The sequence below is a fragment of the Seriola aureovittata genome, chromosome 5 (assembly GCF_021018895.1).
Source record: "Seriola aureovittata isolate HTS-2021-v1 ecotype China chromosome 5, ASM2101889v1, whole genome shotgun sequence".
In the NCBI taxonomy this organism is placed as follows: Eukaryota; Metazoa; Chordata; class Actinopteri; order Carangiformes; family Carangidae; genus Seriola; species Seriola aureovittata.
This window is the reverse complement of record NC_079368.1, coordinates 7,785,128-7,799,764: the sequence shown is the minus strand read 5'-3', so window position 1 is coordinate 7,799,764 and position 14,637 is coordinate 7,785,128. Positions and strand designations below refer to the sequence as shown.

General features: G+C 40.8%; 1 protein-coding gene across 2 annotated transcripts; it reads right to left on the bottom strand.

Moving 5' to 3' along the window:
- Positions 1–231: 231 nt before the first annotated feature.
- Positions 232–14,601, bottom strand: npy8br (neuropeptide Y receptor Y8b). Of its 2 annotated transcripts, XM_056376431.1 has the most exons (3): positions 14,462–14,601; positions 12,650–12,805; positions 232–2,610 (listed from the first exon to the last, which is right to left on the bottom strand). In XM_056376431.1, exon 3 carries the CDS (start codon positions 2,449–2,451, stop codon positions 1,348–1,350), a length of 1,104 nt encoding a protein of 367 aa, XP_056232406.1. In that variant the 5' UTR covers positions 2,452–2,610; positions 12,650–12,805; positions 14,462–14,601; the 3' UTR covers positions 232–1,347. The 2 variants fall into 2 exon arrangements, with proteins under 2 accessions (XP_056232406.1, XP_056232405.1); XM_056376430.1 differs by lacking the exons at positions 12,650–12,805; positions 14,462–14,601 and adding an exon at positions 4,909–5,160.
- Between the last annotated feature and the right edge of the window lie 36 nt (positions 14,602–14,637).

The window sequence follows — 14,637 nt, the reverse complement described above, 5'->3', positions numbered from 1 at the left end:
TTGTCTTTCATGGGAAATCAATTATCTGTTAAGAGCTGAGAACGGTGTGGATGAACTGACCTACAAGGTGACAGCAAAAAAAAATCAATTCTGGTTTCAACACACACTCAGACAGCAAGGTGGACACGAAGTTTGCCGAACAAAAAATAAATAAATGCAGGACAAGAATTGAAGAACAAAAGCAAGATTGTGACTCATCACAACCAAATAATTAAAACATAGACATTATAATCAAAGATGATAGTAAATATTTTTAATTCAGATCAATACCACAAAGTGAAGTGACTAACAACAGGTTTCCTAGGAGATATCTGCTATGCTACACAGTGCTCTTTATTGCCGACCACACCATAAACTATGACTGTGTCACATCTTTTACAGGCCATACATGTACAGTATTTAGCAATGTTATATACAGCAGAAGAACCCTGCTCTGAAAAAGTCCTTCACTGTCGTTTTTATTTTGTTTTATGGCACTTGATATACGGTGGATGTATGTAACATTTTATGAGGAAACCATCTACACGCACAGTATACTGGAACGCCACGACCTTGGCAGACGGCAGAAATGTATACAGCTCTTGCCAAGGTTCATTGTAAAAGATCATTACATCGTTTGTGGTGATTTTAGGTAATAAGAAATGCATTAAGATGATGCTAGTAAAACCGGCTGAATGAACGCCTGGAGCCATATAGCTAATGCACTAATGTTCTCTCCTTCAGATGTGTAATAAGCTGCTCTGTCAGTAATCACTAACACATCACAGTTCACAATCCCTTAATATTTTCATCAATACTATTAACATAAGACAGCAAAATTGAAATAAGATTTTTTTTTTTTTTTTTAAAAACAACAACCCCAAACCCTTTGTCCTTTCAGTTCTCTCCATCGCTCACATTTACAGCAGGTAAAAGTGTGAAAAGCAAAACAGCTGATAGTACACGAGAAGGGAAAACATGACGTTTGCATACCAGATGAAATGCTTTCTCTTCATTCGTATGTGCCCGCAGCACACGGGGAAATGGACTATACAGACTACGGTTGCAAAAGTGCTCATGTAAAGTGTCTTCTGTCACCCAACAATACTTAAGACTTGTCCAACCTTTGCACCATCATTTTGTTATCTGCTTCCTCTTACATGTGAACTTGTACTGAATCGAGGGCAGCGCGCCATGGGTAAAGTGTCTTCAGTCTGCTCCCTCTGGACTGCTATTGTGAGGTTTAGAACTTTGTAAATGTCAACCTCGCTTTTGCACGCAATGAAGCAAGAAAAGCTCTAAAGGATGACACAATGAGGGCTGGAGAGGCCCCAGTAGTTTTTTGTCTTTGACTGAAAAGGCTTGGATTTAAGTATTGATGCTAATAGATCCATTGCTCAAGATCGACCCCTTGGTGACCTCTGTGCTGACGGTGGAGAGCGGGACCGTCTCGTACCGCTCCGCCACCCCCCAGCAGCGACAACGCAACAGAGTGGATTTCAGGTGTTTCTGGAAGTTGCTGTTGAGGAACCCGTAGATGATGGGGTTGATGCAGGTGGAGGCCATCGCTGTGAGGTGGCAGAATGAGAAGATGATGTCGTGGCTACAGGACGGGATGGCCTCGTGGTTCCAGTCAAACACCGTGTTGAAGACGTTGAGAGGGAGCCAGGAGAGGGTGAACGCCACCACTATGGAGATTAACATGGCGTTGATCCTTGTGGAGCCTTTGTTTTTCTTTTGAGTGGTGTTCCTGCCGCGCTCCACCATGTCCTTCCTCCTCCTTAGACGCAGGTAGATGTGCATGTAGCAGACCATGATGAGGACGAGCGGGAGGAAGTACTGGAAGACGAGCAGGGAGGTGGTGTAAGCTCGCCGTTCTTGAAGCGACGGCCACCGCTCCATGCAGACGGGGTGATCGCTGAGTGGGAAGGGCATGCTCAGGTTCTGGAAAGGCAAGGTAAGTATGCTGTATGAGAGGAAAGGCACTGAGATTAGACAGGCCACGATCCAGGTGACAGCCACGGCCAGGTAGGACTGGCACACCACAGGCTTCCATCCAGTCGGGTGGACGATGAGCTGGTAGCGCTCCATGGCGATGAGGACGAGGGAATAGATGGAGACAGTAACTGATATACACTGGATGAAGGGCGTGAGCTTGCAGAGGGTGTCTCCTAGGATCCAGTGGTCCATCAGAGTGTAGATAATAGTGACCGGCAGGCAGACGATACACATGAGGATGTCAGAACAAGACAGGTTGACGATGAAGATGTTGGTGACGTTGCGCATCTCCTTGTGCCGCGTGATGACGAACACCAGGCAAGAGTTCCCAATGAGACCCACCGCCATGACTGTGCTGTAAGCAACGATGAGGAAAGTGGTGCCACTCACTGAGAGCGAGCAGTCCTCTGTGAAATCCCACGGTATCTCTTTCCACAAGGCTTGGTTGTGGTTGGTGCTGTGCTGCAACTCCATGGTGGTTTTCCTGGGCTCACTTCAAAGGCTGGGAACTAATTAAACAAATTTGTTGGGTCACACCTGCTGTTATTACTTCATGAATAACATTTGCATTTTTTTACAGCTTTCCTTCATCTTTAATCTTTGACCGTCTTTACAGCCGTCTTCATTTTCTGCCTGAAAAGCAAAGAAAAAGGAATTAGTTACCTTCAACAAATTTCCACTCATGAAAAGTTTGTTTTTTAAAGTTAGAAACTCTTGAGATATTTAAGGGGTCGGTATCAACACTCAAATTGAAATGTAGCCCCCGTGAAAACTGCGACAGGAAAAGAAAGTGACCCTCACTTGCTGAAAAAGCTCATTTCATCATTAGACAGTAACTTCTTTTAAATGAGGATGTGTGGCAGAGAGCGATTCTCTTGCTGAGGGACAGGATTTTAAATTCACAGCCTCCGCCTCCTGGATGTGATTCCACAAGTTCCTTTTTGTCGCCGAGATGTATTTAGTGGTCCAATTTCACCTTTGCACACACTGGCAGCGGATTCAAAATTACAAAAACAGAGATTTATGAAAGGAATAATTAATGTGGGTATGCAGATATCACGAGGCTGTTGGCAGATTCTCTAGCTCCTCGAGTGCAGGCTATAAGCATAAATGATGCGCTGATGGCATATCATCAAGAAAACAGCACAGATCCAGACTTTGTGGCATCACTATAATGGCACGCTGATTTAAATTTCCATCACAATAACGGTGATAATGACTGCTCCTTCAGAGACAATCATTCCCTCTCACTGTTTTCTCCCCTTTTGACAGCAGGAATTTATTCTGTTTCTGTCCATAAAGGAACAGACACCGCTCGTCGCCACTGAACATTCACAATAGCAGCCTGGATTCTGAAGCACATGTGGTCCCTACAATGTCGAACAAATTAATGTACTGGAAAACAGAAGCACAATTTCATTACACCAAGACCGAGAACATCTGAACACTGTGTGTGTGCATAGATACACGTGTGTGTGTGTTTGTGTGTGAGAGTGTGTGTGTGTGTGTGTGTGTGTGTGTGTGTGTGTGTGTGTGGGGTGGGGGTGGTGGTGGGGTGAACACGCAGCAGTGAAAACAGTACTGATTAACTGAGATGTTTTGCCCACGGCTCAATTGCCCAGAAATTAGTTTTGCAACACAGCTAAGCAAACAGAATGAAACCTGCAGGATTTAGAGGATTTATCATTTTTAATTGACAACTCCTTAACAATGATAAATACTGACAGGTAGGACATTAATTGCTTGTGGCTGTCTCTATCATGAGCAGTAATGTCATTAAAATGTGCTGTTTCATCTGTCGTAATTACAAACAAAGCCGGAGTATTCATAACAAAAGTAAACACTTGTACATGGAGCTAGCTCTCTGGATAATTAATCTCCTCCTGGATGTCAACATGACTAAAACTGGCTGGTTCTCTGGTTATGTGGCCTGCACATCACACTCATGCTGCAGCCTCGATGCTGAGTATCTATGGCACAAATTGGACACTCGAAGTGATGCATTGCTGTGTGTTGTGTCTGCTGGTGGAGGCCAGTCCAAACAATGGAACAATGAATTTTCCCAAGGGCGTTATTAATATTTAACATGAGACCTGTTATAAATTACACTGATCATCTGCAGATTACACATAACAGCCAACAGAAACATTAAAAATACACTATGTGAGACGAACTGTGAAGTAAGAAAACCAGGCAAAGAAATGATAGCTCATGGGGATTTCATCTCAAAATAGAAATGTTTCCTAAAATGTAAATATGATTTTTGATCCTCACCTCACTACATCACTTTGCCATGTCACTAACACAGCCACATAGTCACAGACATCACGACCATCATCATTCATCATCATGAAAAACCCATGAAGGCATGCAAAGTGTGAGAGTGGTTACAGTGTAAGTGTCTCTGCAGCTGTCCTGGATCCACTCTGTCTGCAGCTGTGTGTCTGTGTCTGCTCGCAGTCAGGTGCACTTTCTCAGCTCCGGACAGCTGGACGAGGAGACCCCATCCTTCCTCCAGTGTACCACCGTGTGTGTGTGCTCACTGCTCTCACTCATTTCCACCTAAAAGACCCGCTGAATCCTGTCAACTCAAAAGCGCCACTTATACTTTTAGCATCTCCCCTGCAGAGCGGGATACTCTGATTCCCACCAGAACAGCCTCACATACCAGCACGCGCGACAAGGCACTTAAAACTCACCGTGCGCACCTTAAAGAGCTGTAAAGAAATATAAGTCTGAGGCGTTAGAGTCATTAAAGCTTCGGAAAAGAAAAAAGAAAAAAGAAAAACACATTGTCGACACTATAAGAAAATCTAATTTCTTACTTTTAGGTAACACAGCACCCACAAAAAAAAACCACAAAAAAAGAGTTAGGCTACAACACAGACTGCCGTGTTTTAATCAGCCGATAAATCAGCCATTGTTTCTTACCGAAATATTCTTTCTTCTGGGACTTGGAGCGCCGCTCTGCATCAGGTGAGACACGGAGACGGTAGGAGGTGTCCTGCCAGGATCACTGATATCGGCTGAGATATCTCTTAAAGCGACCTTACGCCTCAGACTCAGGCAGGGGGATGAACATGTTACATAATAAATTTCTCACGCACGCACTCACGCACGCACTGACGGGCGGACGCGAAGGCGCGCGCACACCGGGGACACACGGCCAATGGGGAAATTGATGTATTTGAAATTTGCACACTTGGTCTGATTCACCCACCTGAAGCCCAGAAACGTGCAAGTGGGCGACATTAGATACTTTATTTAGTGTGTTGCAAAGGGACACGCCTTGCCGTCACGTAATGAGCCAAGTTTCATACACTACAAAAAATATCACTGTAACATAATAATGATGCATGGGATTAAAACAGTGCAATAACTCCTGTGGGGCTTTTTCTGCAGTTGCTGTGCAATGCCTATAGACAGTGAGATATTGTGATTCCTGCTTTTCATGTGTGGAACATTTTTAAATGGATGAACAGAAACAGTGTCAGTGAAATTCAGACACAGATTTCTTTTTTTTTTTAGTTTTCACACTCTGTGAGATTCTGTGAAGCTCTGATGAATAGTGTGTTTGTGGAATAAGACAAACACAGGTTGTCAGTAACAGACTTCATCTTGTCTTCCTATTTCACTGAAGTATAATTTATCACCCAAATCACTCTTATGCATAAATCATTAGAAAAGAATCCAAATTCATTTTTTGCTGCCAGCATTTAATAATGAATATTGATGGGTTCTAACTATGTGCATGTTTTCTCAGAAGACCATAAACCGACTTTTCTGTTGCTTATAAAGATGATTAACGTTGTCTGTGATGTCTTGAATCCCTCCACAGTTAACACCTCGGACTATTTTAAACCTGTTCTTTGCACCTCTCTTGCTTGTGCAACAGATTGTTAACTGCTTCTTCACACTGTCCCCACACACTCCTGTTTCAAGTGGAGGCTGTTTGAAAGAACAGTAATACATTTTTGTCTGAGAGGCAGAACAGTGAAACAACTTGCCACCAACAACAACAGCTCCATGGGTGTTTACTTGACACAGAGACACGGGTGTCAAGTCACTCAACACGATCAATCTATGCACATATTTTTCAGAGAAAAGCAGGTATGCGGAAATTTTTTTTGGTGAACTGTTCTGCAGGAGGCACTTTTTTTTTTTGCCCCTGATGTGAAACTATTCAATATATTGGGACTTGGAATGGATGTTGTACCTTTCCCCTTGTGCAATCTCCACTGCTGTCACTCACATTTTGATTTTTCTTTGGTCTGTTTTGACAGAAGGGGACAGAAAATCATTTCTAATGTCTAGTCAACTGAGCACCATGGTGACAAGAAATAGTTTTTTTGACAGTGTGTCCACCAGTTTAATGTCACTGATAAGTGACAAGTTGATGGGCTCAAGGATGTTGACGCACGGAAAAGGGAACGTGGTTTCTAAAACGAATTTTTCTGTTTAAGAGCACACGAACATAAACAGAAAGCAGATTAGTTTTGTTCCATCTTGGGTGATAAGGTAGAACAAGAAGAGATAACATGTTCCAAACATTTTAGAAACATTGTCTCGCTGTCACATGAAATATTTGATTGCTCTTTGATGCGTTATTTTATTGGGTACTCTCTATCAGCTGTTTAGACTCCTGTCTAAACAGGAGTTTGGTATTTACACAATACTGTACATAATGTAGCTTGATCCAAATATGGCCATATTTGGATTCAGAGCGAGATTCATATTACATAAGGCATTTGTACAACTTGTTCTTGTGGGAAAATTGTTAATAGTTTTATGTGTCGCTGGCAGTGTAAATCAATAAAGTACTTTGCCCCATTAACAATGAATTGTTCCCCTGCTGTCGCTCCCCATATCCCTGTTTAATAGTATTTGGGGAGCGATTGTTCGTGTGTATTTTTAAGTGCAAAGCCTGTTTTTTGTGATATATTTGTCTTGACAAAAACTCTCACTTTAACAGACTCTTAATATCCTCTGCGGTGCAATGGGGCTTCAAAATAGATTTTAACACCAGCCAGCCAGAACAAAGCAAGAGATGGTGGCTTGCTTTACTTTCACACTTTGTTCAGCTGGGTTTCAAAGGAGGATGAAAGAAAGAAAGAAAGAAAGAAAGAAAGAAACAGACAGAAAGATGTAGCCAACAGTAAACTGTAAAAACCTAACATACAAAGTAACCACAGCATGTTGTGCATAAGACTCTATTAATATAGTATCTTATGATGGCAAGAGGATCTTTACTAATGTAAAAACAAATGAGACATTACAGTATTAATCCTGGTTATCATGAACACTTTATGTCTGCTATCCAGGCTGTAACAGTTTGTCATAGATCTTTGTTTGAGCTTGAAAAATATCTTCATTCTTCAATCTTCATTATAAGAAGAAAAAATATTATCAGAGCTGATTTGAATATAGTTTTTATTTAACTTTAACTTTAAACATCTAACATTGATGGTGAGAAGAGCAGGTGAAATTAAATTATGGCAGAATTTGTTAGAGGGTTTTTTGTTCATTAAGAGGATCATGTAATGAGTTAAAAAAAAAAAAACAGAATGAAGAAAAAAGTGATATCACATTCCCACTGAACATCTAAATTGAGCCAAAAATGTTGTGCTCCTCTGCCCACTTGCTCTGTTGTTGGTTCTCTACTGGACAATATGAGCTCAGGGCCGATAGTTCTGTTATGAAGGACAAAACATGTCTTACAGTTGTAGTACTGATAAATAGAGGTTTGTAACAATAATTCATGTAAATGAGACAGAAAATTACAATTTCCTGAGTTCTCACAGTGAGCAGTAGCGTCAAATACTTTCCAGATGAAGTCATGGGTAAGGCAGATACAACATATGTACATAATGATGACATACAGTATATTTTGATAGCGGCGATGTTATCAAATAATATTGTCACTATCATAAATTATAACACAGGGTTCCACAGTTGCATGTAAATTTCACCTCTTATAGTAAAATGAGGTCAAGGTCTGTGTGTGCGCTCCTGTTTCCAGCTCATGGTGTAGGTGTAAAAAGATCAGTATGAAAAGATTTACAGCTGCTAACCCTAACCATAATGCCACGGGGATGGGATTCTGTGCCAACATATTTTAGTGCTAGTCATATATTGGTTGGCATGAATATAACCATATGTCAGGCAGTGATAAGGAGCCTTATGCATACATGTATGTGCAGACTGTATGAGGCAGAGAATATCATAATTACACTAATCAATCAAAAGCTGCTCACACTGTCATCTACTCAGAGTCTCTTTGTACCTTTTGAGAATGGGTGACACTGACCCTTTTTTTTTAAATGCCATGTTTTACTGGGCGGTGTGTGTAAATGTATGTGTGATTTACGATTTTTATGTGTAGTGTGCTGCAGGAAGAAAAGGAAAATCTGAAATACACTGTTTGTAATCCATCATAACTCTTTGTTTAATTGGAAGTTTGAGCTGTCATTGTTCACCATGCTCGCCTCATGTGAGCAGTAAAATTACTCCAGGAATTCAATGGCTCGAAAAGATGACAGCCAACAATACAAAATCTGAATATGGCTGAACTCTAATCCATTTTGTCAACTTTTCGAGTCAATGAAAATCAAACACTGGAACAGGGAAACCATATTGATCAAGTGGTTCAATTTTTTTGCCTTCAACTCTCTCATTGCAACCCTGAGACCGTACACACTGTGTTCACAAAGCAATTCATCGAGCGAAGGACAATCTCCCCTGCTGTATTACAACCCCTCACATGAACCAAGTTGAGGTGATCCTTGACACCATCACTGCAGCACAGTCCTATAAATCCCTTAGGCTGTATATAACCCCAACCAAGAACAAATGCCACGATGCCTCCGGTAGTCGTGGATGACAAACAACTCCCATCAGTTGCACAGATCACATCTGACACGGAAGCTCACCCTGCTGCTCCTCTGTTAAAATGTGACTTTTAGGAGCAGCACATGGGCTACTGGTGAGTATTACCGACAAACACAGTTCATATACAGTGAGATTCGATCATTATTTAACACAGGTAACGCTCCCTCAGTAGTTCTTTTCACTTGGACTGTCTTATTTTGATCGTCTGTGAGCACTTAGTCAGTAAATGTTCAACAGTTACAGTGACTAAAGGGTTCACTCATAGAAGATACCACAAATATTCATCCCCCTTAGCTCTGTAGAACTTTTTAGTGTCTTTCAGCTCATTGTTTTGGTTTCATAACCCACATCTTTACTATTTTAGTTCATTCTCACCACACCCACCAACCTTGTTATTATAAGCTGACCAGCAGATGGATAAAGTTAGCAATTAGTGGGTGAACATAGTAGAGATAAAGAGCTAGCTATTTCCTTCAGTAGTTGGTGGAGGCCATTAATGGACATAAAAGGAGTTTTTACAGTTCTTACATTACATTAAGATGGTAAACACAACTCTGAATGAATGCTAATGCTACTCCATGTCTGCTGGATGTGTAGCCACTGTAAATAGGCAGCTGTTTGCTTTACTTAAGAGGTGAGTGATGAGATTGTGCGGAGTGTTCACAGCCTGATTCCACTGCCCACAAGTAGCCAAAACTCAGTTATTGCAGATTTACAGCTTACAGTACATAATCTACATTATGATTGTGGGGAAAGGAAGAGTTAGACAGCTTGGGAAATATCCTTATTCTCTTTCTTCACAAGAGTTTGATGAGTATAACAGTATAATTATTATTTTAATTGTGCTGTGAACCAGGACAATTTTGCAGTGAATTTTTACAACTGGGACATTTTAGTATTTTACAGATATTTGTCAGGACTTGGGACATCCAGCTTGGAACCATGACAATCTCCGACAACCCAGGACGCCTGGTCACCACATCTGAGCACAAAGACTGAAAATGGGGAAACATCTAGCTTGGTTCTTTACAAAGTCAACAAAAACCACTCACCAGCACTATTGTTGTACTAAACAAACAAGATAAAACATGTTAATTAGTGCAATTAGTTTAGAGGTGCTGGAAGGCAGATTTTGTTACCATTGGACAGAGCCAAGCTACTTATGTGCCATGTTTCCAATTTTTGCTAAACTAAGCTTGTCATCTTCAGGCTGTAGCTTCATTTACATTACAGAAATATGCGAACTATCAAGCTGCTTAAGTATCTATCTAGTCGTGTATTTCTAAAATGTCAAACTATTGCTTTTAAATTTCTCCACATACGTTCCTAATATGCTTCCAAGTCATGGCCAAAATGGGAACTTAGCGTTATAGTTTTGGAGCATAAAGTCTGCCAAGCATGAAATGAAGGGAAGCTAAAAATAAACTGATTTCAATTTTGGTTCGTGCTACTTCAAGAATTACATTTAGTATAGTGGAATAAACTGATTTGAAGGAGAGAAAAGAGAAATGAGCAGGAGAGAGACGAGAGAAGAGAGAGAAATAGACCAGAGAGGAGCCTGAGATTGGGGTTTATTAAAACACAATTGCATTAGCAGACCGAAAGGTAGAATCAATCCATTGTGCATTAGACCTGCTGACCCTCCTCCTTTAATTCATATAAATGTTCTGCATGTCCTTCCTGCTTTCTGAAGCCACGTTAAGATTCTGCTCAGCTCCAGTCACATCTGTGAGCCACACAGACAATTCTTTTTACTGCCTCACTTCTCCCTCAGTGTTCCTCGGTGTCGGCATATGATTCAGAGTTTACACTAACGTTGTCACAGCGAATAAGACGGTGGATGTCACACACCAAAATAGCCCTCATCCCGATAGCAAGAGGTGAAAACTGAATTCAGAGGCAGCATAACGTGATAGAGGGAGGACAGCAAGTTGCTATTGATCCCCAGTAGCCCTGTTCAATATAAGTCCAGACCCACTGACACATGGCAGATATGACCAACAACCCACTCAGGTTCTTGGCCATTGTAGCTTTAGCCCAATTAAAATTTGATCCACCAGCAGTCCCTTTCTACTTGGCCTCATTGCAAGGACAGCCGTTACCACGGTTACTGTACATGGCTATGTTTCTGAAACCTTTATGAAATCTCATAGAAAATGTTTACTGATCATGATCATTAATAATTTCATGTCAATGTCAAACTAGAGACCTAAAGCCATTTCCATCGACTCTGATATTCCATTAGCAGCGCAGGCAACCGGTGCATGACGCAGACGAAGACCTCTCCTTTGAGAGCAGCCGTCAAAGCACTGTCCAGCCAAGCTATTTGGTGCTATCAAGCCTCTACTTGCTGTCTTGTAAAATCTTTTCCACTGGGAAATGGCAGTTTCCTGCCATGTGTGGGCTATGTGAGAAAAAGACGTGACGATCTACCCTCTGTCTTTCTCAGCAGGAAGCTATAAAGTTGTTCCCAGCCTTTTACAATCTTCAAATGAGCAGCGATGAACAAGCGCGTGGAACGACTGTGATTTTACTTCCCGTTTTTATCTTTGTATCAACACTCACTGATAATCCTTGCTATCCTTTAGCGTATACTGTTGGGAAGCTTAAATATTTCAGCAACATTGGATTGTTTTCTTTGAGTCCCCAGTGAGGTGGGGAAATCTCCCAGCATTTTCCAATGATGACTCTGACCTCTGAGAAAGGAAGAAAGAGTCAGCGCCTCAGCTGACTTGGGAGTTGCCATTATAGCCAAACAATAAATGTCAATATTTTTCCATGTAATTTTAATTATCTTGATTCCTTATTGAATACAGAGTTCAATCAAATTGGGGAGCGCCATTTCGATTTCTCACAAAATGATTCATGATCACAACAAAATATAATGCGGCAGATCTGTCCAAGTCCTGTGGCAGTGCGTATGACACCCCCCCCCCCCCCCCCCCCCTTATTATGTATCACCCAGAAGCTTCCATCTTAAGACAGTTGGCGGGCTCTAACTAACACAAGAAGAATTTTGGTGCAGAGGAAAATTGATTGCTCGCTTCACAATAACCGAACAGCCACAGCAAAATTGCACCTGCCAGGACCGTGCCTCAGTCACTCTACACCCATCCATTCAACTTATGAACCACAGAGGAACATGTTTAACATTTCACACTGCTCCCAGTCCTGTTTAATTTCAGCTCTTGTATATTAAACATAGTGCAAGTTTACAGTTACAGTTGTTTTTTTGCTTTTTTCTTTGCCAAACTTTGCCGGTCAAATCGCCTGTGCCACATAAAAAATGGCAGATAGTTGGCATGGTAACCATGTTAGATGAGGTGCAAAAAGAATGAATGGCACCACTGGAGCTCTGCTGTCCCAAACTAATCAGTCCTATTGTCCTCTGGTCTGCCAGTTTCTTCTCTTATCAGATGTAGGATTTTAGAGTCATGCTGTGGAGCACGGCTGGCAGATTCACTTTTTTTCCAGCGACCAGCAACCTGCTGCACTGCACTATTCCCTGTTAGAGCCCGTTGTACCCACAGCACACATTACCCTCCTTACTACTCACAAACTCCACATCATAGGGTGGCCAGTAATGTCACTGTAAGATGGTCTCCTTTAGCAATTATTTGAATGAAGGTCAAGCGTCTTAGCAATTGCCGGATTTGTGCGACAGTGACGCTTGTAAAGGCTCAAGGTCATGGAATATTTCATGTGTTGGTAACTGCTGCCATTATTCCTTTGTAAAGTCTGTTTGTATCTTAGGTTGAGAGTTAATTCTGTAAATTCAGCCCACCTTGTTCTTGTTTGTTTGTCGTTTCTTCCTGTGGCCTGTGGAGTTCCTGCTGCACAGCCCTGTCCCTGATAAGAGGAGACGGTCCGCTGCTAATGTACTGGAAAGCTCTGGTCTCAGGAATAGCAAAACCAAGCTCCCTGTGACTTCCAGGAAGGTCTAACAAAAAAAAAAAAAAAACATGCTTTCAGTCTGTCACATTTACTGACGTCACGACAAGAGCACTGTAATGCAATCCTATATACCACACTATTTATTGTATACCTGTGATCATGTCAGCCTAATTAGCAAATGATGTGTGAAAAGTATTTAAAATTCATGTTGAAAAATTAAAAAGTGAAGTGCGCATCTGTGTGTGATATTCACAGTTTGGAAGATTTGACACCTCATGTTAGAAAATAAAAGCACATTAATAGAATGATGAAATAATTTCAGAGTAAAAGTCAGTAATCAATATTTATTTTTCTGGCAAAACAGTAATATAGGTACCAGCAGCACCTTTAGTGTCTGTGACTGATGAGTGATGTTTTTTCTGGGTTATGGCTGTTGCCATTGTAGCGCAACTATAGTTTTCCTGTCAGTATATGGATAATTGCAAAATGCACATTGCAACTTCAACTGCAACTAGCATTCATTTTCATTATCGATGAATCTGCATATGATTTTCTCAATTAACGAATTAACGGTTAAATGTCAGAAAATTGTGAAAAATGTCCATCACAGTGTCCTAAAGTCTATGGTCGTCCTAAAATTTATTGTTCTCGACAAAATTCTTTATTACAAAATAAGGCCAAGAATTGGAAATTGGGAATGTTTGACATTTCCAATTAAAAAATGTATCAAAATAGATTTCCTGCTGATCAACTAATCAAATAATCAAGTAATAGTTTCAAGTCATGTCCAAAACCTAGTAGAAATTAACTTAAGGGGAGTTATAGTATGTGTGCAGTGTATCAGTAATGTGTGTGTGCTATTCAGGGAGCTGCACTTTAGGCTCTATGACTGGCAGGAATTATGGGAGGGCATTTCTTCAGCCAGATGATGAAGTGCAGACAATGTGTCGGGACAAAAAAAAGTTATGATTTTCTACATGAAAAGGGCATTTCTGCACCCAAGACAAAAAGCCAGGGGAGCTTTCCCCGTCAATTCTCTCTGTGCTCTCCACAGCAACGTATATTAGATTGGGAAATAAATCAAGTGATGGATTATTCCAACAGTGTTTTTGCGGCTGGAAAAATCTCTACTCTTCATGTCAGGAAATGATATATGCAAATTGAAACCTCAGCAGAAGATGAATGAGATTGTGAAACCTAAGCAATATGGAAGCTTCAATTTTATAAAAAGAGCATCATGACTGCATGGCTGCCTTAGGAAATCTATCTGGCAGCTCATGCAGTTATCAAAATGTGGTAAAAATCAATCTGGAAATTGTTTGATCAGCTGGAGACAAAATACTGGAGGGATGGTAATGATAAATACAACAAACTTTTCTGCAGATCAAAGCTCTTCCCTATTATGATATGATTTTATGAATATATAGGATGTAAATGTATTATTTAAATACAAGGAAAAAAGTAGCAATACCATAACGTAATCCATTACAAGTAATTTTAAAAGTACACAAGTAGTCAGTCCACTCTACTTTTTTTTTTTTTTTTAATTATTCATGCATTAATATGTGTGAGTTGTTTTAATGTAGCTCGCTCAGGTGGTCCTTAGCCTAACCACTGCTGTGTAGTTAATTAGTCTAACGAGTAACTCGAGGAGCTCGAGCCCTTGATGAAATGCAATGAAGTAAAAAAATGCGTTACTTACCCGTAAACTGCAGTGGAATAGAAAAATGCAAATTGCCCTCTTAAGTGAAGATCCAGTACTTAAGTAGTGAAGTATAGACAGAGAAAATGTACTTGGGACTACTTTCAATGCCTAGTGCTGGAGTATTTGTACGACATGCAGAGAGACATCAGACACACGGAGAATCTTTAGAAACG

What these genes read in the sequence shown, in the direction of transcription:
- npy8br (XM_056376431.1), bottom strand. Translation starts at nt 2,451, where the DNA reads ATGGAGTTGCAGCACAGCACCAACCACAACCAAGCCTTGTGGAAAGAG.